This window comes from Gopherus evgoodei, chromosome 8 (assembly GCF_007399415.2).
Source record: "Gopherus evgoodei ecotype Sinaloan lineage chromosome 8, rGopEvg1_v1.p, whole genome shotgun sequence".
Classification (NCBI taxonomy): domain Eukaryota; kingdom Metazoa; phylum Chordata; order Testudines; family Testudinidae; genus Gopherus; species Gopherus evgoodei.
Window position 1 is genome coordinate 93655479 of NC_044329.1, and position 27411 is coordinate 93682889.

Sequence of the window (27411 nt, forward strand, 5' to 3'; positions counted from 1 at the left end):
CATGCAATATACTGTAGCATACAGTGTGTATTTCAGTTGTAACCTACTGTGGATACAGGGTTTTTTAAAGGTTTTACTCATGAACTGAGTCATCATGCACCATTTATTGTTAATTTTTGAGCAAATCTAGCCTTGTAACCAATGTGGAAATAGAATTCATCAACAAAGCTGTATTGCAGCCAATGGAAACAAGCCCCACATATTCCTCTAGTACTCAGATTTTTGTCTGTCCTTCTCACTGTGGAATACTGATGATCAGACCTGACACTTACACAGTATAGCATCTTTTATGGAAGATCTCAAAGTTAAGCAAGCCTAACCACATCCCAGGGAGGTTGTATTATACCTATTTAATGAAGGGGTACACTGATTAACACAGTGATCTGTCCAAAGTCTCAAAATCAGTGGCAAAAAATGGTCCAACTCAGGAGTCCCCAGCTATACCCACTACAGCACTACTATAATGACTACATACCCTCCTGTGTACATCCATCTATATCTATTGCATATTCTTAGATTTTAGAAAACCATCTTCTGACTCTGTTGTCACAGAGGACTCATGCTGTATTTTAGGGAGTAAAATGTATTCAATTTTTAAAAGAGACCTTTCTGTATTACCACATTTGATACACATACTGAAATATGCTGCAAGCCAAAAGCCAGCAAATATATAGTCACACATGGCTGCATATTTCATTTGCTCTTGTTGATGAATGCTATTTTATGCAGGTTGACAAGTGCCGTCTGACTGCACAGCTATAAAATGGAAAAATGAAGATACAGGAGTATGAATAAAGACATTGATGAATAGAGCTCTAAGTTCATTGCATAGAGATTCTGTATGACTAAATGGCTCAATAATATACCACAATTGCATTGAATGTTCATGTTGCATAATGTAACTATTGTTTTCCATACAATGCATCTGTTTCAAAGAACAATGATTGCATTTCTTTATTTAAACATACAGTTCTGATTTTAGTTGATAAGTTTATGTCTGCTAGCCACATATGGCTATAAGCACCTCATTTACTCCTGTTGCATTCCACATAGCCTAGATTTCTTTCACCATACATCTTTACAAGTATTATAGTTAGCAAAGCTATTTGGCATACCTCTGCATGAACAACACTGAGATTTTCTAATTCCAGATTAAATCCCAACTTCGCACCCAAGCCTCCCATTGAGAAGCAACAGGAGTTTGGGATGCAAGAATTACAGGATCAGACCCCAAATTGCTCTTAGAAAAAGGAATGTTAGTTTTTCACCCATATGTCACAAGAATTGACCCTTAAAAATACATTCAAAATGAAAGCGAAAAGCCAATTTAAAGAGCTACTATAACAGTTTCAGGTATAACTTTAGAACTAGTGTCACATTTCTTTACTAAAATGGCTCAGAACCAAAAAGTGGGAGAGGAAGTAAACCAATAGATAGTAAAGATGACAAAATCATTCAAAAACCAAGGGCTCTGTATGTAGGACTTAGGTGGTATAATTTTGAACACAATAGATGCTAAAATAGCAGAAATAAAAAGGAAACATAAAATGCATGTGAGTTAAACATACACAAGTACATTCAAATACATGGGCATTATGCAGATTTCCTCAGAATGAACCTGATTCTGTAAGCATTTACATATGCAGAAATTGCACTGAAGTCGATGGGGCGTTCCGGAGTCAGTAGTTACAGACCCATGCTCAGTTATGCACAGTATATATCTTATGCAGTATTATTTCATGAGCTAATAAATGTAATACCTCATTCTTACCTATTCCTACTGTTAAGGGAGAACCAGTCCTAGGTGGTGTAGCTGGAATATTTTTTGGTGGAAGTGGTGGAGGTGCTGAAAAACAGGTCAGAAGAAAGAATATAAATTCAAGAGATGCATTAACCTGATAAAAAACTGTGTGTTTGATTCTTTGTAGGTTCCCCCTGTTCAGGGTGTCTTCTTTTTAATGCCATTGAAGGTGCAGAGTTGGTAAAAATTAATTGCACACTTGTCCCAAGATTCAGCAATGTGGCACAGAGATAGGACTATGACTGCTTTTTATCATGGCACATTATCTTAAAATTCTTGCATAATTAAATGATGATTATAGGGCAATTAGCGTGCGTCACCGCTATCTGTATCAAAATGAACTTCAAAAAAGGCAAGTGCAAAGAACTACACTTAGGAAGAAAAAAAAATCAGATGCACAAATACAAAATGGGGAATAACTGGCTAGGCAGTAGTACTGCTGAAAGGGATCTGGGAGTTACAGTGGATTACAAATGAAACATGATAGAACAATGTGATGCAGTTACTAAAAGGGTAATATCATTCTGGGTGTATTAACAGGAGTGCCACATGTAAGACAAGAGGCAATTGTCCTGCTCTACTCACCACTGGTGAGGCTTCAGTTGGGAGTACAGTGTCCAGTTCTGGGCACCACACTTTAAGAAAGATGTGGAAAAATATTGGAGAGCCCACAGGAGAGCAACAAAAACGATAAAAGGTTTAGAAAAATCTGATTTATGAGGACAGGTAAAAAAAAAACTGAGCATGTTTAGTCTTGAGAAAAGAAGACTGAGCGGGGCCCTGATAATTTTTGAATACATGAAGAGCTGTTATAAAGAAGAGGGTGATCAATTGTTCTCCATGTCCACTGAAGGTAGGACAAGAAGTAATGGGCTTAATCTGAAGCAAGGGAGATTTAGGTTAGATATTAGGAAGAATCTTTCAAACTACTGAGGACAGGTCAGTACTGGAATAGGTTTCCAGGGGATGTTGTGGAGGTTTCCAAGAGCAGGTTAGACAAACATTTGTCAGGGATATCTAGATATATTTGGTCCTTCCTCAGTGTAGCAGGCTGGAGTAGATGACCTATCAACGTCTCTTCCAACCCAACATTTCTACAATTTCCTCTGGAGATATAACTGTGAATCAAATTTAGGATAGCCGGATCTTTCTTGGAGATAAGCAGGAGCTATAGTTTCCATCATATGCTGTATTTGTTCCTAGATCTCTCTCTCTCTCTCTCTCTCTGTCTTCAGATAAATAGAGTCAAATTTAGCCTTGCAAATTCAGATACATAACAGGAAGAAGCTTCTCTCCCCAGGGATGAAGTGCATTGTCTCCTTCATTCTGAAAGCTGTCTATCCAATACATTATTAAACTAATGTCACCTTTTTCCATTCTATTCTGTTGCAGTTAAAGTCAGTCCAGCAAAAACAAACTAACTTGCCACATGATTACAGTGTTTTAGTATACCTATATATTTCATAGTATACCTAGCCCAGATAATAAAAATGAAACACCTGATTTTTCAGACTGATAACCCATACTTAACTTACTTCCAGTTGGAAAAGGTCTTGGTAGTTTTGGAGAATCTAGACTGGAATTCACTGGCTGGACAGAACCCCATATCTCTGTCTGATCTAAAGGAGCTAAAAATACAAAAGTAAATCACATACACCAAAGCAATACAAAATACTTAATTTCAATTATAAAATCCACTAATTAATTATGAATATCAATTTCTACCAGATAGAAGATACAAACATTTCATCGATACTTGGATTGGCACATGCTTCTCCCTGACTCAATGTCTGGCTGGAGCTGATGTTACTTTTAAAAGGGTTTCAAACGCCTGGTCTATCTGCTTAATATAGAAAATCACATTCACAGAGAAAATGCCACGATGTTACATCCTCTGGGATGCTGTTTATATTTAACAGAGATACTCTCCAGGAAATTATATCCCTTGTGGTTCTGTGTATACTGGATTGAGGGGCCTACACCAAGAGCATATGATAACCCCCATGACTATGGTTTGGTTTGTATCAGAAGTGTAAGTTACTTACAAAACTGATCACTGATTACATTTTATTTTGCGAGAGGGTAATTATTTTGCATGCACTGTAACTACTAGTTAAATGTTTATCATCAATTTATAATCTGCAGACTGTGCCAGTTTCTATGCATGGTACAGGAAGGAGTTACCCAGGGTGCAATGTCTCAGCCACAGGGAGAGTGATCAAGTAGACTTGTTGCACATATGACCTTATTACAGAATTTACTTATTTTTTTAAAAAGGCTTATTTCAAACTAAGCTTCCCATTTTTAAAAAATAGCCACACTAGTAAACAAGCAAGCAAGCAACCCACCCCTCTGTCAATTTTCATACCTTCCAACTTTTGTTCCTCAAATGCTGACTCCAGTGGTGGGCCAAACAGTGGGGCAAGGGCTGAAGGATCATCTGGGGCTTTTTTGCTGCAAGGTAATACAAATATTAGCATAAGAAATGTAAAGAACAAACTGTAATTAGGCTTAAAGGATGAAGAGGTCCTGAGGGGTTAGCCTCTCAGTGCTATGTGTGGGATTAAAGGGCTAACTAGCATGCATACCACACTCTTTACTGGAGATACTGCCAAGTATCTGACTATATAGCCTGCAAGACGCTGACCCACAGGGAAGAGGAAAACTCTTAGGTCTACTGAGAACTTATCTGTACTGTCCTGTCATTTGGACCTCTGGGGTGGGAGGTACAGCACACACCAAAGTGCTGTAACTGACCCACGTGGATGCTGTTGGCACAAACTAAAAAGTACCTGGTTTGCGTTAATGTTGTCCTATTTGAAAAGGACTATGCTAATACAAACTAGGTTCCTTTCAGTTCATGCCTGCACTGTCCACACAGGGCAGTTACAGAGCACTGCAGCATTTCAATGTGTGCTGCGATTCTCTCTCTCTCTCTCTCTCTCACACACACACACACCCCCCATAGGTGCACTGTAGACACAGCCAATGTGAAGATTCTTCATTAGTTCAGGTGACAAGGATCTGTGTTATTATAGCAAAGGTGCCAAACCTTGGTGGCCATGGAACCATTAGATTGTTGCTCAAATAAATATGTTAGTCTCTAAGGTGTCACAGGAGCTAGGCACTAGAAAGATAACTAATATTGACAGATTGCACAGATAACGCCTGTTAATACAAATAAGTATTATTCTGGATATCAATTACCTGCACATCAGTGGCAGAACATTACCCTTAGGGTGATATTTAACATTAAATGTTTGGCTTGGCTATCTTTTTTCTGTTTCATTCCATACATTCCATAGCTTTATTCCAAAGATTAGAAAAGACCTGATTGTTTTATAGTATCATGGCATCATCCCAACATGAATAAAGAAAACTAATATAAATGGCCTCAGCAGGCCATTATTTCTGCATTTGCTTTTGGTATGCTTCTATATCTATTGATATTTTTATACAGTGCCTATCACCATGGCATCTGATATCTTTACAAAGTTGTTATAGTGAGCTTGAGAGGAAGCATCATGAATAAATACAATCACTGACATTTATATAAGATTTGATTGACCTTTCAGCCAAAGGTCCCAAATAATATAGCTTGGTAAATGGATTACAAACAAGACAGGCAAAAGTCTGATTACACACAAGACACCCATCATTGAAATACAGCAAAGCCACCTGTGAAATGGAAGGTGGCTGTGTTAGTGATAACCAGACAGCTAAGTTGTCACAGGTAGGGAGCTAAATTTAGATAAATAAGAAAGCTTTATCAGCCTTAAAGCACACAGTGAACTCTTCAGGCTGGCACTGAGTCATCTTGACCCAGTAGGCAGGAGAATATATTAATATGATTTACTTTACTTCATGGAGGGCACTTCCACTTTTTTACATCATTCTTACAATTATGATTGGTTCCAGGAAGTAAGATGAAATGCTGGAGATGGTGTTTTTGAGAAATGCTTCTTTCCTGAAGTTGCTACCAAGAATGGTATCAAATCTAGATAGTTTCACAGATTTTCATGTACAAACGAACAGGGTATCCACTCCCAAAGTAGTTGTAGGTTAGGTAATAAGTTAACTGCCTATCTCTACCTTTGGTGCAATGATCCCAGACTAACATTTGTGCAATATCTAGATTAATTTACAATTTCTTTCATACTGACCTTACAAGTTCTGGAGTTGGTGTTGAACGCCTAGGTCTTGCTATCTCTTCACCTGTCGCATATGATAGTTCTGTTTAGATCAGTTCTCACTTGAGTTCTCTATCTCACTTTTTCACATGAACTACTCAGAGATGTGGGTCACATCAACTACATTAAACTAGCATGCACTTATATGTTAAAAATTAAACTTGGGCACTATGACATAGAAGTCAGAGGCTGAGTGATCTCAACCTATAATAAGGTGATGAAGTGTAATTCAGCTCCCCAATACATACAGATATATTAATCTCATCTCTCTATGCAGGGATGTACAGTATGTGTGTAACTCAGCAAATCACCACATACCAAGCCCATTGTATAGCTGTCTGCGTAGAAAGCAGAATCTAATTGTCTGCTATCTACTTTTTCTGACCTGAGAGCACAAAGGCATAAGCACTGGCTTTTCCTTCTTTATTCCTCATTAAAAATTTTGTGGTTGGAACTATTTGACATTCTAAGAAATACAGTCTGTTGAACAGGGTTGTATGCCACCAACTTCGAATGTTCCATGTGACTTTAGGGGCATCATATTACATTAATAGTAGGGTGACCAGACAGCAAATGTGAAAAACCGGCAAGGGGGTGGGAGGTAATAGGAGCCTATATAAGAAATAGACCCCAAAATCAGGACTGTCCCTATAAAATCAGGACATCCAGTCACCCTACATTAATAGACTAAGTTAATTTTGTAAGAAACACATTCTTGAAGGGTGGAACACTACGTACAGCAGTTCAATGGCACATGCACTGCAACCCCCATCCATTTCAAGGATTCACTAATTAATAATATAGTACCTAGAGTTCTCTTTTATGAGTTACTTTTTGGGAAATGAAAGTTTAAGTGTACTTTGAAAACTACATAGAGGAGCACATGTTTTGATATAAATTTGCCTTCTTTAAAGTTCACGAGAGAATCAATCTTCTTGAGACATTATCCGTTCCTGCAAGCTAAAAAAATATACTTACTGGACAAATTCCTTTTAATTGCACCCTGGAATTAGAAACAAACACTAAGGTTTATGACCAGATGAGCATAATTTATATTTAAAACAGGTAACAAAGATGACATCTCAATTTGATTGAGAAGACAAGCATCAATACTAAGGAGTAAATGAAATTTGACTCCAATCCACCATCTATGCTGGTAATTACCTTTATGACACTCATGTACACGTTATGGAATCAGTTTTGCTCCAGAAGAGAATGGCAGGGGAGACAAGGATAGGGCATGGTTGAGGAATAGGTACTTAAATGCAACTGATATGAATGACAGCCATTTTCAGGATTTTCATTTATTCCTACCACCTATCAGGGGTAGCACCTATTCCTGTGTTCTTTTAAGGCCAGCTTTTAACAACAGGGCAGGGGCAGCCGTGGGAGAACACTTCAGGAGGCTCTCATGGAACATCTTCCACTACAAGCTGCTCAATGCTTTAGTGTGTATGCTGGGCACAGTGTTCTTGCAATTAGCCTGAAGCACCTTCTCCCTTCGGTTTTCTTCACCCTGTTGGACTGTGAAACAACACTACACCATGCTCAGCAGCCCAATAACAAAACACTGATGACTCAGGCCTGCTCTCATATCCATAACTCATTCACACTGCTGCTGGACTGAACCCAGAGTGACTAATACAAACACATATGTATTTGAACAAAGAAACATGTATATTGACTTATCTCTGATACATCATTCAGAAGGTTAAATTAAAAAAACAAAACAAACAAACAAAAACCTTACACCAAATAAAGTTTATATTCATTTACTTCACTACAGATACCCAGGACAAAATGATTTAAGGCTAAATAAACCAGACCCCCAACAACTAGTCTGCCATTTTGACAACAAACGTAAGGACTACAAAATTGTAAGAGTTCTTACCGGGCTGCGCCTCTGTGATCAGCAAGAAGGAAGAGAGAACAGACACCTAGTCAGAGAATGACAGATCAGTAAACAGACTTGGGTAATATGATATTTTTCTAATTAAATAAATACAGTGTTTTGAAAAGTGAACTCCCGCACCCCTACTCCCACCCAAATTTGGGTTTTGCTCATTAACGGTGATGACCTTGAACCTGCTTTGTATACCCTTTTTAGAGATTTACAAGGCTGTCAGGAATTTTGAGAGTAAACTACATAAACATTAGGCTCCAGAATCACAGTGGGATGGAAGATGTCTGTTAGGGTGCCTGAAGTTCCCAACTTTAAGTGTAATAAGTATATCCCTCAGGCATCTCTACAAGCATCTTCTCCTTCCCCTCATTTCCGTGACAATGGAGCTCTCCTCCTCACAACTCAGCTCTGAAGTGAGAAACCTCCTTACAAGCACCTTCCCACTTTCGGGAGTAATGGTCAAGCGTATGGGCTGATTTGCTTTGCTCATGTTGTCCTCCAGGCTCCTCTGTTCTCAGCTACCATATTCCTCACAATACGACTGGCTCATGGAGAGCAGAGGAGCTGGGAGAGTGCACAATGGAGAAGAGTTGTCTGAACCCACCCACATAAGCAGTTTCAAGAGAAAAACCATGGGAGAAAAACGCAGGAGATTTCTTGAGGAAGCCTGAGAGATGGTATCCAACCTGTGGAGACTTAACAGGTGTGCATCTGATCTCAAGATCAAGTTCCCTTCCTCTTGTTCTGTCTTTCTTGCTTGCAATAACTCCTCAGTTCTTTAAGACCATGCCATAAAATAAAGCTGAGTCAATAGATAATTTTTCAAGAAGAGGCAAATTAAAAATGATCAAATGCATTATTTTAATTATTGTTGAGAGTCATCACAACTACAGAGAGTGAGAGAGAGAGAGAACTGAACACTGGTGCATACAACGCCCTCCAAATTGTCCTTGTCTCAAGAAGACCAACGCTCTAGGGCAGGCACAGTCCAGACATACAGATCTCTCTCTCCCTCTGAGCTAGTAATATTAGCGCTACAGAGGATAGCTAATACTCAACATGTGTAGAGCGTTTTATATATTACATTTTTCAAAGTGCGTCACAATCAATGCTCAGTGCATCTGGGAAGGAGGTACCATATTCTTATCCCAGTTTTACAGAAAATAAAGAGAGACAGAGGATTAGGGCATGATTCTGAGGTGCTGAGCAACCTTAATTCCCTCTGAGCTGAGATGTAAGAATGCTAAGTATTGCCAATATTAGAGTCACTGGAGCTCACTGCAGGCACATGATTAGCCCAGAGTCCTGATGAGCTGCTTTTAGAACTCAGTAGTACCAAGCTTAAAGTGTCAGAAACTAAGCACTAGGTCATGTTGCTTTGTTACAGTAAAAATATCTGCCAGAAAAAACAACAGCGTGTCCTAGTGAGCCCTATTAGAATAAGCTCATTTTGTTCCTTGTTTCTGTAGCATCTGGAATTGTCTCTGCACAATTTTCAGCCACTTCAGCTTCCCTTACACCATGAGACTAATAAGCTAGAGTTAGAGGCACTTGTATGTCACAGTTCAAATCTCTGACCAACAACCCACTGAAACTCTAAGCTTAAAATAAGATATAAAAAGCACCGAGTATCTAGCTTGGGGCACTAGCCTTTCAGCTCAAGACATCTGGAGTCGATTCCAAATGAACAGCAGTTGGCTGGTTTAATTTTAATCCACATTTGTAAATCACAAAATGCTACAAAGCAATTTGATGATGATTGAAAGATTGACAGTTTCTTCTCAAGAGGAAAAATCAGGGAAGAGGCATCATTGGAGATCACAGAACCCTTCCACGAGGAGGGGGAAAAACAGGATTTAAAAAAATATATTAATATAAGCATAAACCCAAAAGATTTGAAGTGACATTTCCCTATTTAAAAATATATTTAATTTACCAGGCTACAGGAAGCCTTTTGTTAAAAGAAATTAAGTATTTTTGGGTGCTAAGTCAGGTGTCAAATGGAGCCCATGTGTTTTAAAGACACCTCAAGACCCATCCAACTCTACAAGGCAGGTTAATGGGTTATGCCATGTATACAGGGTGTCGTCTCACCCTGAGGCATCTTTAAACTTTGAGAACACTGCCAAAAACAAGCGACAAGACCTTCTCTGGGAAGAGCTTCTTCAAACCCAAATCTTGTGAGGATAAAGAAACTGCAGCAGACCAGCAACTATTTCAAACGTGTGGCACCTAAATACTATGGTGATGAGTACATTATATATGCATTTGAGAAACAGAAATGGACTAAGAAGCAGTTGGTTTTGAATGCCAAGGTAACAATGAATAAAAAGAAAAAGCTCTACAAAAGGTTATTTTCAGGAGAGAAACAATTGCCATTAACAGAAAGAGGAAATATTTCCTTGGAAATTTTCAGTTGATTGAAATGAAAATCACAGGGTTTGAGAACATGCTGTCCCAGCTGAATGATGACCTATTATCAATAAGGAAAAATACTTGTTAATGTGAGCCAATGTAAAAAGAGTGAGTGAGAATACTCAGCCAGAGGTGGAGCACAAGAAGAATGGATAATGGGGTAGCAATTACCCTCACACACCCCAAAAAAGTCTGAACTTGTGGTTCTGGGTACTCCTGTGTCCTTACTAGTGTACAGAGAAAGGCAACTCAGTAGCAGAACAAGAAAAGAATATAATAAGCCAACACCTTAGTGTATGCTTCAGAGTATAATGGGGTAGAAAATTGTACATATACATGGAGTCCATCAATATTCTCTCCTAAGTGTCTTCCAATGAATATGAAAGCCCTAGAGAGGTTGTAGAATCTCCATCACTGGAGATTTTTAAGAACAGGTTAGACAAACCTGTCAGGAATGATCTAATTATTATGTAGTTTTGCCTTAAGTGCAGGGGACTGGACTAGATGTCCAGGGTGTCAGACATCCCTACTGAGGTCCCTTCCAGTCCTACTTTTCTATGATTCACTTCTACATTTCTATGAAAATCCTTTCCCTATTTAAAGGACACTAAGTCCCAATGAGAACCTATGTGTGCACCCATCAGCTAAGTTACTAGCTTCACAGACCGTGTTTGGACAACACAGGATGTTAATTCTTTGGCTTGGATTTGCTTTGGTATCACTATAACTTTACCTGCTGATACAAGCAATAAAGATGCCACAGGCATAGATCTTCAGCTGCAGCTGACAAGCTTGGTGCAGTGGGTGGGAGGTGGGGTATGCTTTGGTACTCTGAAGCTCCCTGATCCTGGGGTTAGGAACTCCAGCAACCTCAGATATCCTTTAAATTGCTCCTAGCTGTCTATGACTCCTAAGTGCTGTACCAGTATCTGGGAACCATGAGAGCACACTGGTGTTCCTGTCCACATCTCCTAGAGCTACTACATAGGAATCCACAGAGGGCTGCATTGGCAGGGGTTTTTGGCTGTTGTGTGCTGCCAGAGCAAAGCAACCAGAGGAAGGCTGAACATATGGCCTATTGTGTGAGCTTGTATATAATTAAATGTATATACAGGGCCGGCTACAGGCACCAGCTTAGCAAGCAGGTGCTCGGGGCGACCACCCCGGAGCAGGGCGGCACGTTCAGGTATTTGGCGGCAATTCAACGGAGGGTCCCTCACTCCCGCTTGGAGTGAAGGACCTCCAGCTGAATTGCCGCAGATCACGATCACAGCTTTTTTTTGGCTGCTTGGGGTGGCAAAACCCCTGGAGCCGGCCCTGTGTATATACATATACAGCATGTGTGTTACAGCAGAGATAAGTTAAAACGTTTGGATAAAATTAACAGCGTCATGAAATCAGTGATAAAGTTGAGAGTAAGGTACTACATATTCTTCAAAACCATTAACCATTTTTGAAGACAATGCTAAGCTGAATGTGGTGTATTTACTGCACATAATAATCGACAGTTATGGAACTGGGGCAAGGACATCTCCCTTTTCTCTGCCAATACACACACACATTCTTAATGTCAAATGTCACATCAGAAGTGGAGGGGGTATTTTTCAGGGACCTGTAATCTGGAATCAAGTACAATTAAATTCATCTAAGGTTTTAGAAGTAACTGTGATGTTCCAAATCAAGAACCATACAAGTTCTTATGACCTCGCAGCCACATAAGGTCGGGGATTTGAGATGTTCACATTTCTCAGTGTTTGAGGTTCTTGTGTAAAAAGAAACTGGAAAAGCCATGGTAAATGTGCCATTATGGCCAGTTATGCCAAAGTAAATGAAGGGATGCATGTCATTTTCCCACAGTTTTCCAAGAAACCTCCTAATCTGCCTTTGAGGAGTTTTTTGTTTTTTCCTTTGGTGTAGCCAACTGGTAAAAATCTTTTTCCTGTAATAAACAACTGCAACTTACTATCACCACATATGTGTCAATCAAAACTGAAGTTACTCGTGACATATCTCAGACTTGTGTTTCAGTTATCTAGGTGTTCTGCAAACAGATGGTGTAGGGTTTTGGAACTTCACATGCTATCAGTCAGATGTGTCAAAATCACAACTGCCTTGGGCATACTCTTCTTGTTTTGCAAAGCTCCATAGTCATAATTTTATGTATTTTTGCAATTTTGAGATGAATTTTATTTGTTTAAAAAACAGAGAGCACTTCAGTGGTTTTACATAACAAATAGTCAGATTTAACTGAAACCTCCATTGCATACCTTTTAGAGTGCTTCTCTCATTCTCCATCCCCCTAACCCTCCACTCCCCATTATCCAAGTGCCATCTCATATTTTGGTCTTTTCCCTGATCCATATTCTCCTCTTGTTCTGCACGTATTATTTCCATTAAGATTAATGGGAGTTATGTGCACAATGAAGATTAGACCAGACCTCTGTATCTTTGGTTAGCTCATTTATCCTACCATGGGACCAGTCATCTCTCATTTTGCAGCAGGTAGGCCATTTGATGTGTATGAATGCAGCTGTCTATACTGTCCAGCAAGGGAAATAAGTAAGGCAGGAAAAAAAACCATGTGAAATTCAACAGACCAGTGACAAAGCTCATGGGGTCACTGGGTAAATAAAAGTACCTTAGATAATTAAAGGCATGAGTGTTTTTTTAAAAGCCAGGAGAGCATTCAAAATCGAATTTAGATTTTCTAATAAACTTGACTTATTTGTGAATGGTTATGCAGACAGCTAACAGCAAAAAGTCCCAGATTTCTGGAAGAGGAACAAAAGCCACATCAATATAGACGCATCACCTGGAATACAGGTGCACTGCAGGAAAGTTCCGCCTAAAATTTACTAATTAACTTCAAGTTGAAGTTGCAGTGGTATGGAGAAAATGAATCAGAAAAATATTTCTGTTACAGTGGGACATTTATAGACCAGAACCTCAGCCAGAGTAAGATGCAATAGCTCCACCAACTTCAGTGGAGCACTACCAAGTTAGGTGAGTTAAGGATCTGGCCCTACATTTTTTTTCTACAATGACAAGGTCAATTTGCATAGTGTTCTTCTTAGTTAGCAAGTCCTCTTATAGTTGATTTATTTGATCAAGGTAACTTTAAATATGGAAGAAAATACTAAGATACTAAAATTTCTTAAACATTTGGTTTCTTTTAATGATGAAACAAGTGGACTTTTACTTTACTTCAAATCTATTCAAAACTATTTTAGTAGAAAAAATATTTACCATATGCCACAAGAAAACGTAAGTAATAAGAGATACTGTAAGGTAGCAAAGTGAAGAAAGGAGAGTTCATCTTCAGAACATTTACCTAATATGCCTAAATAACTAGAACTTATCACTCAGCCTATCTTACAACCCACTTCTCAGTCCAAACATTAGCCAACAAAACTCACAAGACTCCTGGCTGTCAGGAAGAATCATTGTTTTACAGATGGCAAATGAGGCAGAAAGTTCAAGGGACTTGCTCAAGGCAATAGGAGGAGTAATTATAAGAGATGAGACTAGAATTTAGAAGTTCCTCTCTTGAGATCTGGTGCTCAGACCACACAATTCATTTAATGTTCAAAACTCTGTATAGGCCTACACACTATGGCATGAAAATTTATAACCAAGTATTTGGCAAGAACACATTCATATTGTGAATGTTACTACAGCAGCAAAGGTTATACTATAGAACTTTTGGTTTCCCCATCATCTGATAACTGGACATGCAATGTAATGTGCATTAAACATACCACAGGTGAAATCCTGGCCCACCCAAGTCAATGGGAAAACTTTCATTGGCTACATTGGGAACAAGATTTCATCCCATAAATCTTTGGGCAAAAAACACCCTCAAACTTTCCTCTTCTCATACAAGCCAAAAGGGAAAATAACTAAATGTAATGGAAGCCAAACCTAGCTCATTTAAAAAATACCTTTGAATTAAATCCACAGGAGAAAGAATAGACACCATCATTTGTAAACAATGATATACGGCATTTGCATTTTACATCTCAGTTCTACAGACAAGTGAAAAATGGACAGAGGAAACAGAAAAAACACCAGAGCAAAGTATTCTGTTAAAAAAAAAAGAGTTATAAAAAGGTAGAAAAAGAGCAAATTATTTCTTACCGGACTTTTCCTCTACAAGAATGCAGCCAAAATAAAAAAAAATAAAAATGAGAAAATAAGATATTTTCTAAAAGTAATTAACGCATGGAAAAACAAAAGTTCTACATCTATGGAAAGCAGCATTAAAAGCCTACCTGTTAAATGGACACAAAGTGGTAATATTTTATACAAATAGTCTGAATATTATTCAGGTAGACATAAGATTATAGTGAAAAATAATATATAACAACACAGCACTTTTATTTAAACCATTTACAGAAATGATTACATGCTACTGGCATAGTTGGCTATTTCTAACTATACTCAAAGCTAATTTTCAATTAAAAGTTTAAATTCTTAAAAGGATTTATATGAAAAGAAAATAAAGTGCCATACTCTACAAGCTTTGACAAATGCGAGAATGATGAAAGGATCCAATCTCAAAAAGTTGCAGGCTTCTAAAAAAATTATTGCTCCTAAGCTCAGAACTCTAGCATTTTAGGCAGGGGATGGAGCAGGGGTCCCCAACATGGTGCCTGCGGGCCATGGCGCCCACTGGAGCATCTAAGTGCACCCGCATACTGGCCAGCAGACGACCATCCGCTGAAATGCTGCTGAAATTCAGCGGCATTTCAGCGGCGACGCCTCTAGATGACGCCACTTGTCGGCAGCATTTTGGCGGATGCTCGTCCACCGCCATGGTCCTCTGTGGCTTGTTGTCTGGTGCCTGCCAGACAAAAAATGTTGGGGACCACTGGGATGGAGAAACAGAGCCTCGCATGACTCAAGGGAGGTGACCACAATTATCCTCCATGACCTTATTCTTCCAAGATCTTTTTCTTGACTGGAATAACTAAGTTAGATCACTTATCAACACTGAATTTCATTTGCCATTTTGTTGCCCAATCACCCAGTTTTGAGAGATCCCTTTGTAACTCCTCGCAGTCTGCTTTGGACATAAACTATCCTGAATAATTATGTATCATCTGCAAATTTTGTCACCTCACTACGTACCTGTTTTTCCAGATCATTTATGAATATGTTGAACAGCACCGATCCCAGTACAGATCACTGTGGGACACCACTATTTACCTCTCTCGATTCTGAAAAATGACCATTTATTCCTAGCCTTTATTTCTTGTCTGTCAACCAGTTAGTGACCTATGAGAAACTTATCTATATGGCTACTCCATGGAGGAACTCAGAGAATGCACTCTACGTTCCCCCAAATGAGTAAACAACCTCTCATAAAATACACATTTATTTATATGTCATAAATATGGTAAATCTTTACCGGAAACAACTCAACCCGCTGTATGTGCTGCCATGACTATGGCTGCTGCAGCAGCTATGAAACATAATTACATTTGGGAAAAAACCTCCTCTCTCTAAATGAGGTATTGTCTTCCAACCTAGGTGTATCTGATTGGTGGCCACTCTGGAAAAGGCAACCAGAGCTGTTAGGTTTTAATGGGTGGTTATATTACTGCACCAAATAGGGTGATCTATCACCTTGAAGTTCAGAGGTCAGTTGTGCAAGAAATAGAAGAAATATTGTGTATGGTTGAGTTTTAATTTTTAAATCAAGAAGCTAACTTTTACAGTGAATGGTGAATTTCTCTTTTATTAAGAGCACATGGCTGCACGTTGGGCTTAACAACAAGTTCTCTCTAGCAAAGATGGTTCATTTACAAAGATCCGAAGATTCCAATGCAATGAAAATAATGATTTCAAAAGTTTTCTAATGATTTTGACAGTTTCAAAAAGTTAATACTATTCCTGTAAAAATATCTGATAGCTTATTGGGTCACCCCGAGTAGCTCTGGTTTTCCTAAATATTACCAGGATGTTAGGTTCAGAAAAAAGTGATTTATTCAGGTCATTATTCCCCTACATATGAATAAAAGGCCATGGCACCTAAATAAAAAAGTGACATGATTTTCAGAGGTAGGGAATGCTTGCACATCCCAGGGTCATCTATAAAATCTGTGAGAGCTCAACACTTCTGAAAAATCAGACCACTTTTATTCAGTTGTTGAAATATTGAATCGGGATTCTATCTTTTTCAAGCATGCATGCATAAATTTAGGTCAGGACCCTAACTTATTAGCTTGTACTATAAAATATACTCATTTTAGCATAAATGAACATTGCTTAAGACCATTAAAATGCCCTTACTACTCAGGGCTGTATTTTCTGTGGTAAAAATAGCAGGCAACATGGCAAGGATTGCCAGTAAAAAAAAAAAAAAAATGGAAGGAGGCTGGGGATGTAAAACTCTGGCGCATGAGGATATAGTATCTGATGTCATCAGGTTGCATCATCATCATGAGCTATCCCAACAAGTAAAGAAACATAAATTACTTCCAAACAGGAAAAAATAGGTGTATTCAAGCAAGCTAGAAAGCAGAATCTATCTGACCATATTTATGTACTGAGAGATTCTAACAAAACAGAATTGAGCGATCACACGTTCAAATAGAACAGTTCCTCTGATAATCTGACAAAACAGAGTGATTAAAACTTAGTAGGAGGCTCTCAGCTGTTCTCTCACCAAATAACTGCAGAAGTTTCATCTCTGCTGTAGTCAGCCAAGGAAGGTTTTGTTTGGAATCTCTGTAAGGATACAGTTGACTTTGGGTATGTCCAGACTACCCGCCCTATTGGCGGGTAGCGATCGATTTATCGGGGATCAATATATCGCGTCTCATCTAGACACAATATATCGATCCCTGAACGCGCTCCCTGTCGACTCCGGAACTCCACTGGAGTGAGCGGCAGTAGCGGAGTTGACGGGGGAGCTGCAGACATCGATCCCGCGCCATGAGGACCCAAGGTAAATCAATCTAAGATACTTCGACTTCAGCTACGCTATTCACATCGCTGAAGTTGCATATCTTAGATCGACCCCCCTCCCGCCAGTGTAGACTAGCCCTTTGACAGGACAACATCTCACTGTTAAAATCTGTGATTCTCACCTCAAAGCAGCAAATGTAACAGCTAAGAACTACTTGAGTAGCTGCAGTTTTATTTTTCATTATGAAAAATGTGGCAATTAACTTTCCAGCTTCGTTCCCTAGTGATTGCACAGTTCTTTTTATTTCTATAGATTATATTTGTGTTTCTAGATAAGTCTAATTATTCTTTCAGATCCTCCTGAGCCCACTTCCTGCTTTCCCACTGTACCCCCTTAGACCATTTCAGCAGAGCTCCAAATGCTAAAAGGGACAGGATGCAGGTAAATATCGTCCTGACAGTAAATATCACCCCAATATCCTGTCATGATGATATTTACCTGCATCCTATCCCTTTAACAGTTTGGAGCTAGGGAATTGTAGAAGCTCCTTCACTGGAAGTTTTCAAAAGGAGGAGGTTGGGTAGCCATCTGTCTTAGATGGTTTAGACAACAACAAATCTTGCATCTTGTCAGGGCGGTTGACCCTTGCATTCCCGTCTAACCCTATTGTTCTATGACAAGGAAAATAGACTAGTTAGTTTACTTTTGTTTAGTCACTATTAGGGTTTTATCCATTTGTACAAGGATGCCGTGGTATAGGTTCAGTTCAGTTTTCTTCAGTTCTGAAAATAATACCTCCTTGCACTTATATAATGCTTTTCATCATGGATCTTAAAGCACTTTATAAAGGAAATCAGTATCATTACTCTCATTTTACAATTGGAGAAACTGAGGCACAAGATCACCCAGCAGGCTAGTAGTAGAGTCAGGAATAGAACCCTGAGTTCTAATAAAACATAAGTCTCACTCCAGCACTCAATCCACTAGGCCACACTGCTCTAAGTTAGCTTTTAAAAAACAAACCAACCTTGTTAAGGCAACTTTTACAATACATGCATTTTTAACTTGACAGTGTTCTTTTCCCTGAATTGCACTGACAGAATTCGATACTGTGTTTGCCCATTGGAGTGAAGCAGACAAGTTGTAGCAGGAGATTAAAAGAAAGAAAGATAGTTTGGTTGAATGCAGGCTAAAATCCTTTCACTTTGTGGACATGCGCTGGTGTTCAGGGGTGCTGAAACAAATTTTTATAGTGGAGGTGTTGAGAGCCATTGAACTAAACTGTAAACTCTGTATATGATTGAAACCACTTCAAGTCAGGGGATGCGGAAGCATCTAAACTTGTGTCAATATTATCTCGTAAATAAAGCTACATTTTCAAGTATCAGAGGGTAGCCGTGTTAGTCTGGATCTGTAAAAGCAGCAAAGAATCCTGTGGCACCTTATAGACTAACAGACGTTTTGGAGCATGAGCTTTCGTGGGTGAATACCCACTTCCTCAGATGCATGTAATGGAAATATCCAGGGGCAGGTATATATATGTGTCGTTATCTCTAGCTTGCTTGCTAGCACACATATATATACCTGCCCCTGGATATTTCCATTACATGCATCTGAGGAAGTGGGTATTCACCCACGAAAGCTCATGCTCCAAAACGTCTGTTAGTCTATAAGGTGCCACAGGATTCTTTGCTACATTTTCAAGGAAGTGTACCTAGTTATTGAACCAAAAAGAGGCTCTAGTATATGCACCAGATCTCCAGGTCATCATCATCAGTGATCTCTCAATTCGAGATTTACATATGGGTTTAAAGATGACTCAGGATCCACCTGCAGTAGGTACAGACATTTCCTAGCGGGTCAGTTGCCTGCTGGGAGAAAGTTCTTTCTTTTTCCTTCCTCTTCTCTCTCTCTTTTCAGCTTGGAGGGCAAGGCATTTCTCCTTGAATCAGGCCGCTGCCTGGAGGAGGATGCAGTGCCATTGAGGTCGGTTGGTGGCTTGCTCCTCCCATCTTGTGATGTCCATCAGTTTTCTTGAGATACACTTTCAGTGTGTCTTTGTAGCATGAACTCTGATCATCCAGGGATCTCTGACCATGGGTGAGCTGAGAATAGTGGGCTTGTTTTGGAAGGCGAGAATCTGGCATCTGCACACAATGTCCACCCCAGCAAATTTGGGGCATGAGGATCATTGCTTCAATGCTGGTGACACTGGCTTCAGTTATATGTGCCAGATGCCCAGGTGCACTGTGTCTGCTTTGTGCCAAGTTGTCACTGTTCTAAGATTGCAGAAATTGAGTAAGCGAGCCAGGGAAGATCACCAGCGTGCAGGGTTGATCCTGCAGTGGGCTACATCCACCATAGGGTTTACATGACATATGCCTTCCTTTTTCAGTATATCAGGAAAGGGGGACATAGTTAGAACACATATCTGCTATCCAGTCCTGGCCTAAGTATTCAGCCCTTCATGGTTCTTATAGGCCAATGTACATAAAACCAGCCCTCAGGCAAGTTTAACCCACCATATGGTAGTAGCTGCTAAAAATAGCACCAGAATCAGAGCGGCACAAAGGAGTGCTTTATGCCAGCTGCGCACACTGCCCCTTGACTTCTGCTGCCTGTATTTTGGGAGTGTCCACGAATCTGGATTTATGCCTCTACCTTAGATAATTCCATGAGTGATCCCCCATTTCAGACAGGCCACATATAATCCAGTTAATTTAATGTTAATATTTAGGGTCAGATCCTCCAGCTGATGTGAACTAGTGTAACTCCATTGAACTGAATAGAGCTATGCTGACTTACAGTAGCTGAGGATCAGGCTTTTAGTATTTTTCTCCCATTTCATCTCTGCCTATTGTTTCTTTCTAATTCACATATTTCTCTTCTATGATCAGCATTGCAGCAACTAGCCTCAAGTCTAACTTCTTCCAGGCAGTGTCCGTGGATCAGGAAGCCACATGCTTCACATAATAATAAAGCCATCATTCTGTGTGATTTACAGTCCCCACAGCTCCGGAAATGAGAGTCCCAAATTGACTCTTGAACTCAGCTTCCGCACTCAGCAACAGAATACACTGCTGTCCTGCCTCCAGGCCAGCTGCAGCATCTTTACGATTTCATAACTGTGCAAGTCAGCTCACTAGAACAAAGACTAGCCACAAACCAAACTCTGACACGTTTGCATGCAAAAGGGAAGAGCTTCATGCAGCAGCAAATTAACAAACATGAATGCGTTTGCAAAGGGACTAAATCCTGCTCCATATCAGTCAAAGGCAAAACTCCCATTCAGTGGAAAAAGAATCACAGAAACTAGGAAACAGATACTTTTATTTAATTTGTAAGTGAAAACAGGCTTTGATCTTGCAGTGTATTTGGTAGAATGTGTCATTCTGTGGAATTTAAGTTTTTTTTTCTTATTTCAAATTTCAGGAACGCAAGGCACAAGAGAGCAAGTGGCCACATGAGCCTAATTCCTTTTATGTTGCTTCATGTGAGTTTTCTTTCAAGATTATCAAAGCAGGGTAACAGCTAAGAAAAATGTGATTGTCAAGAACCGACCACATTTTGATACTCTCTTAATGTATCTTCATTTGCCTGCAAACATATTTCATGATCCTTAATATTCTTCAGATGAGATCAACCCCAAATTCATAAACTTTAGGGCAATTAGATGACCAAAGTACAGAATTACTTGACGAGTTAGTACCACATCTCTGACAGTCATGAATCATGGAGACATGAGTTATTAGTGAGGGTGACGTACCTCAGAATGGGGGCTGCATTGTGGGCTAACTGCTCCAATTTATAGATTTCAAATTCTACATAGAGCACCTGCTACTTGTGAAGAATAGCAGTACTGTAGTTTCTGCTGCTTAAAATGAGGATAAATATTTTAATCCCAGAAGCAGAAATCAGACATTGAAGAAGACCATTAGATCTTTTTGTCCCTATCTCAGCACCTGACAGTAAACAGTTGATCCCTTTGGTATATTTTTAGTGCTTTCTCTATTTTTAAATTTTCCTGCATTTGTCCTCTTCCCACAAAATTATACCCTGACCTATATAGATACACACAGACATATGCACATTGGACTACTGTGGCTGTGATGTGGCAAAGAGAATCACAAACAGATTTGGTTTAAACGATGTTGTATGATCCTAGGAACTTTAATACAGGTTCTGGGCTTTGAATGTGAAACTCCAGGAAGCCCCCTGGTCACAATAGGGAGAAAGCATTTAAAAATCACAAAATGGGCCAACTATGAGAGTAAAACTTCCATAGAGAAACCATACAGACAGGTTATCACCAGAGTTTGGGTTTCATCCCAGATCTAAAACTCCCCACTTCAGGGAAGGCTAAATGGCATTACTTAGACACTCCCAAAACTTAGTGATGTTGCACTAGCCAGGAATAAGGGGGATGGTGAAGACTGCAGTTTTGGTTCATTTTCACTTTGAGTTTTTGGAATGTATTCTCATCCCAAACTCAAAGCAAGATGCCAGACTTGCAAATCCATGCAACTTCAAAAACATTTAAAACTTTACCTATAGAGAGAAATCACAGAGCTTTGCACAGCTGAATAGATTGGGATAGCAAGTCAGATCTTGGTAAGCTTTGAAAAAGATACATGCTAATGGAATGAAAAAGAGTAAGAGTTTAATTAAATATGGTCCTTCCTTTTAGAAATCTAGATTTATTTCTTCATTAAGGAATGTACATGTAACATTGTGTATCAGTGTTATTACAAAGATGCATAGGTGTGATTGTGACCTGCAAAGTAACAGATCAAAACAAGAGGTTGTTCTGATGGATTTTTATGTACAGCAGAAAATGAAACAAAAATTAAAATTAAGACGCGAGGCTGAAAGGAGGAAGGTAAAAGCAGGGAAATACACGAGGCTTAATTCTGATCTTGCTTTTGCCATTTTTACATTTTGTAGCACCAACAACTTCGGTGGAGTTTCACCATATTGTTTTATTGCTATTACAGAACAATCTCAGTTAGTCAAGTGTCATAAGAGATACCGAGGGCCCAGTTCTCCCACCCCTACCATGCTGAGTAGTAATTTTTTACATGAATTATCCATCCCATTGATTTCAATAAGGAGACTCATTGTACGGAACTGCCCAATGTAAGATTGGCAGGATCAAGCTCTAATAAGTTTCAATATAGGAGGGAAATTTCCACACAATTAACAGATATGAGGGGAACGTGACCCTGTTTTGGAGAATGGGGAGTTTCAGATAACTGGAGTTTGGATTGTCCAGATTCTACTGTAATAGCAAATACTAAATTTTTAAAATAAGAAAATAAGAAAAAAGTATACATGTTGGGTTTTGGTCATTTGGAGATGTGTGAAGCTCGCTAAAATAAAAGAGTACATAGAGAGGTTGTTATAAGAAGACTCTTCATAGGATTTTAACATATTTAGGAAACTTTATAATATTTTAGCACATTTTGAACTAAAATATCTATTAAAAAATCATGAGACTAAATCTCCCAGAGCTATTTGTGGCTGCTGGGTGACTAAACTAAGAAATGGTGTCTAAACTAGACGAAGTGCAAAAAAATTGTATTTAACTATAAATCAGTTTGATGCTCAATTAACAGACTTGCTGAGTACTAATACAATTAACCAGGATAGGATGTTATTGTTCTCCCAACTGTGTAAAAGATTAAAACACAAGGCACTCACCACTGGAGATGGAGAAAGTGCAATGTTGCCTATTGATGCTTTCAATTCATCTACAGTTGCTGCACTCTTAAGAATGTCTTTAGCCTGCAAAGGCTTAATCTTAATGTTAAATTTCTTGTGTGACTCTTCTTCTTCTTCTGATTCGCTTGAGGAATAAAAGTGCTTTCCTTTGGTAGGTAGATCACAGTTAAAGAATTTTTTGTTCTGCTAAGAGGTAGGCTTTTTATACAGAGTGGAGGCAAATGAGTACCCCCATCCCCATCTTTTCAAACTCCTAAAGTAAAGTTTTCAAAAAGTGCCTTAGGCCCATGTTCTAAAGTGACATAGGTGCTTAGAAGCCTAAATCCCTCTGATTTTCCAGTAAGATTTAGGTTCCTAAGTAACTTTGGAAAATGGGATTTAGATATTTTTGAAAATTTTACTCCAACTGTACACCAGCAAAAAGGGGTAACAGAGGATACACATTTTTGCCAATCCTGTCACCCCTATTCCATTTTGTCGTATTTGTATATGATACACACACGCACACGCGCGCGCGCACACACACACACACACACACACACACACACACACACACACACACACACACACACACACACAATGTAAATTGCTGACTGCTCATAAAAGTAGGTAAAACTGCACTGTGGGAATAGCATTAATTCACGAGTAGTCTTTTCCCACCAGTCAGCACTGTACCAGTTTACTCTCTGTACAATAACACATAACCAGGAAGATTCAGTGGCAGCAGAAGAGGAAGTTATGAGCCTATTTTCCCACGGCCTACTTACTAAAGGCAGCTCATGGCACAGGCCAGATTGTTGTATGCAGCATGGCTACTTTGTATCGCACCATTGACACAGACTACCTGTAAAGTGAGCAAAGCCAGTAAGGGAGATCACCCCCATGCAAAGGGTGTAGCAGCACCAAATCTTATGCCACTAACTTTCCCTGCAACATGGATATGGTTGGAGGAAAGGGGACTTAGCCTTCACTGCACCAGTCCTCAGCTGTGTGTTACAACCTGGAATAAGAGAGAATTCTTCAGTCTGTTCAAACAAAATGCAGAGGTCCTGGCCAGCAGGAGGAGGATGAAGGGAGAGCACATGTGAGCTTTCAGCCTCCTTCGTTTGCACACCTCATACCTGTGCATCATAGTGGAGTAGATGGGCCAGTGTGTATATATTGTTCTACATTTTGAGAATATCTAAAATGGTATGGCTCCTCTGTACCAAGTAAATAAAATGTACAACTATCTTAAGGGTTTTCTATGGTGCTTATCACACCGTAGACACGTATTTTAAATCAAATATGTATCTACATTTTCACAGCCTCTTATACATCAATGTAAATGGATGGTGATTTTCAAAAGGCAAATTCATTTGTGCTTAGATTTGCTTTTAGAAAAACAAGATGTCTCCTCTTGCTCCTGCTTATGTCCATTTAAACGGATGAAAGGAAGAGTGTCAACAATTAAACAGCTATTAGATCAGCATAAACAAGCTGGAGACTAAATACAGTACTTTGCACATTTCTATATTAACTTCCATCAGAGAATCACAGCCTGATTTATAAACACTCACTAGTTCGTTGGGAAGGAAAGTAGTAGAACCCTCATTTTACAGATGGAGAAACTAAAGAATAGTTAGGTGACTTGCCAAAGTGAGTCTATGGCAGAGCTGAAAACAGGATTGAGAATCTAGAGATCTGGGTTCTGACCATTAGATGATGATTCTTACTTTTCAAGACTCATAAATGTAACATTTGCTCAGCTCCTCTAGTTTTAATTCTTTCTTACAAGGCCAACGGCATTCTGCAGAGAGACGTAAACTGCTTCTTTCCTCCAATGAATGAACACACTGCTTCTGCAACCCTTCTAGTTTCTGCCAACCCAGAGAAAAGGGCTAGAAATCTGCTTCTATTCACTGTAAGGATTATTATCACATCTGTTTTAGTGGCATGAACTGAACATAATTATTTCTCAGTGCGCTTCCTATCCACTTACTCCTTTCTATTAATTTCTTATGAATAAAACAAGGCAATTAGAAGTGCCCTCTGGTTAACTGTATCAGGCGATTTTCCACTGGGCTTCACTTTCAGCTGAGGAATAACAGTGTACAGAAAAATCAGAGGAAAATTTCAGTGACCACTCCATGAACCCATGATCATATTACTGTTTGCAAACTGAGATGCAAGGCGAACAATAAAGGATATAGCCTGGTTCTTCTGGTCTGATGCTGTATCCCTCTTCATCAAGCTCAGGTGAATTCTGGGTGGGGTATAAACAAAGCAAAGTAATTAAGTTCTTGTTAAACATTTTATTAAAGAGCAGCTTACTCTAGTTCTTCTGCCAGGAGGATATGTCAAAGGCTGAGTAAGTGAGCTTTACCCAAAATTAGAAAGAAATACCGCAAGCTGAAGAGAAGGCTTGTTTATAGGAGGCTTAACATGGCTGGAGCTGCACTTGCTAGTATCTATAAACTACCCTACCATGCCAAGGTAAATGATATTGCTGTTAACTCTGGCAGTGTCAATCAAGTCCACGGCACAGAGATGACCTGGCAAGTGTAAGGGTTTGGAGAGAAAAGAAAGGCAGGATTGTAGGAATAACACAGGACTTTAACAGTCTCGGTTGGGTGGATGCAGAAACTACTGCAACTATGGTCCACAGAATTAGGCAGGTTAAAAATGCTGGGAAGAGAGATGGAAACAATGGAAGGCAGGCACCAAAAATAAGAAGCCATATAGTATAGAAACACAATCGTTCTAGGGAAGGACTTCTGCTCTAGAACCCATACATTCCAGAATAGCATTTGACTCTGCAGGCCTTTGAGCCTGTAGAACAGGCTATAGAATCAGACCCATAGGCAATTAAGGCAGAAGTTATTAGTGCTGCATTTAACATAGTTTCAAATTGTTCGCTTCTTTGCAAGTAAATGTTCTCAATGTTCAATTGAAATTTATTTTTTTTCCAATTAAGCTTTGACATATTCCATATTGATGGTATAATCGGTCTCAAATAGACCTTTCCTTATTACTCAGGGTAATTGGTACTTAATGGGTAATTTGAGCTACCCAGTATCTGGACAATTTTACACAATCTAATTAACATGCGGATATAAAATATATTTCAGAGTAAGGTTAGGTTTCAACTGCACATTTGTAGGGTGATGAAATAGCTGAATTCATTTTTTTCTCCACAGTGATGTAGTTCAACAGTAAGATTCACTCCATCACTTAAAGAGGCGTACTCAGCATGAAAAAAATGGGATAGTTCCCTCATATCAATTTTTGTGGTTTCACAATTATATTTTCCTATTTTTATTGCAGGTTTTTCTCTCTCCCTGTTGCTGCAGAATACACGAACAACAGGGGAAACTACCTATAGTTAAATCGACAGCACATGAAACACTGTCAAATTCACGTCAAACAAAAAAAACCTGGAGATAATAATGTTTTGATGAATCACTCCCAGTTCCAGTAATCTTAGGTGTAACTCATAACAACAGGCAAAAATTTTCTGAGGGAAGTGTGCCTTGCAATGTGACAGTCACCCCCACTTGCTCTAGTAATAGTCGTTTCCACATAACAAAGTATGTGGAAAGGAAAACTGAGTCTTTGCCTGAAATACATAGTAACATTTGAACCAGGTTGGAGTTGTGAATACTCCAGGATGTGATTTTCATTCTGAAGTGGAGAGAGTGAAATGAAGATGCTGCCAAGGAAGCAAAACACACTTGGATCAGTGAAAACAATTATGTCTATCAGAGTGAGATAATCCTGCAGCATATGAAGGTATATGAATTTCCCATCACATAACACTGACATCTATTAAATGGGGGGAAGAGATCATCGAGATACTTACATATCTTTCCCAGTCAATCTCTGCATAAAATCCATTTGGAGCTCCATTACTTTTCTTCTGTAATACATTTGAGAACAAATTTACAAATTTTAAATTGAAAAGCTAAGAATCACACAATGTCTATCTGGAGCAAACTACTGAAATCTGTCACGGAATGGCCAGACTAGCAACCCTCTAAAGAAACTGGTCAGTACGGTTAGATGATCGTGATGTCCCCATATAACAAACAGCTATTTCATACAAATGATACAAATTTTAAGATAATGTAAAAGACTGATTTTTGGTAACAAATAGGGCGATTCAAAATCCACAGCCCAGCAAATAAATGATACTTCGCATTTCTGTAGAATCTTCCACGTCTATTTCAGTGCCCTTTATAAACAACCATTAATTGAAATCCACAACACTCCTGTGAGGAAGAGAAGTAAAATTATTAATTCACTGTGCTGTGCTGAGACACTTCAGCACATTTATAGTACTACAGGTTCATCACCACCAAGTATTGGACAGATATCCACAACATCTTCACTTATTGAGTATACATAGCTTTCTTCGGATTGTAACAGTAGTAGTTTTGGGGGTACGTGTACATGTAGAAAGCCTTGTCAAAAGTAATGTTTCATTTAT

General features: G+C 39.1%; 1 protein-coding gene and 1 long non-coding RNA gene across 6 annotated transcripts in view; one reads left to right on the forward strand and one right to left on the reverse strand.

Annotated features, from left to right (window-relative positions):
- Positions 1-27411, reverse strand: part of SGIP1 (SH3GL interacting endocytic adaptor 1) — a 142373-nt gene that overhangs the window by 52107 nt on the left and 62855 nt on the right. For 4 of the 5 annotated variants that reach the window (XM_030573330.1, XM_030573331.1, XM_030573328.1 and 1 more), the window contains exons 5-14: positions 26785-26841; positions 25134-25188; positions 22923-23098; positions 14447-14458; positions 7883-7894; positions 6970-6994; positions 5965-6016; positions 4170-4255; positions 3337-3429; positions 1772-1846 (exon numbers count right to left, since the gene is read on the reverse strand). In XM_030573330.1, coding sequence (XP_030429190.1) covers positions 1772-1846; positions 3337-3429; positions 4170-4255; positions 5965-6016; positions 6970-6994; positions 7883-7894; positions 14447-14458; positions 22923-23098; positions 25134-25188; positions 26785-26841 — 643 coding nt within the window. The remainder of the gene's footprint in view (positions 1-1771; positions 1847-3336; positions 3430-4169; positions 4256-5964; positions 6017-6969; positions 6995-7882; positions 7895-14446; positions 14459-22922; positions 23099-25133; positions 25189-26784; positions 26842-27411) is intronic. The other variant, XM_030573329.1, reaches the window with a different exon arrangement.
- LOC115656522 lies at positions 17227-26836 on the forward strand. The gene is made up of 4 exons (XR_004001686.1): positions 17227-17261; positions 19143-19208; positions 20655-20715; positions 26250-26836. It is a non-coding gene; the product is annotated as an uncharacterized LOC115656522 (long non-coding RNA).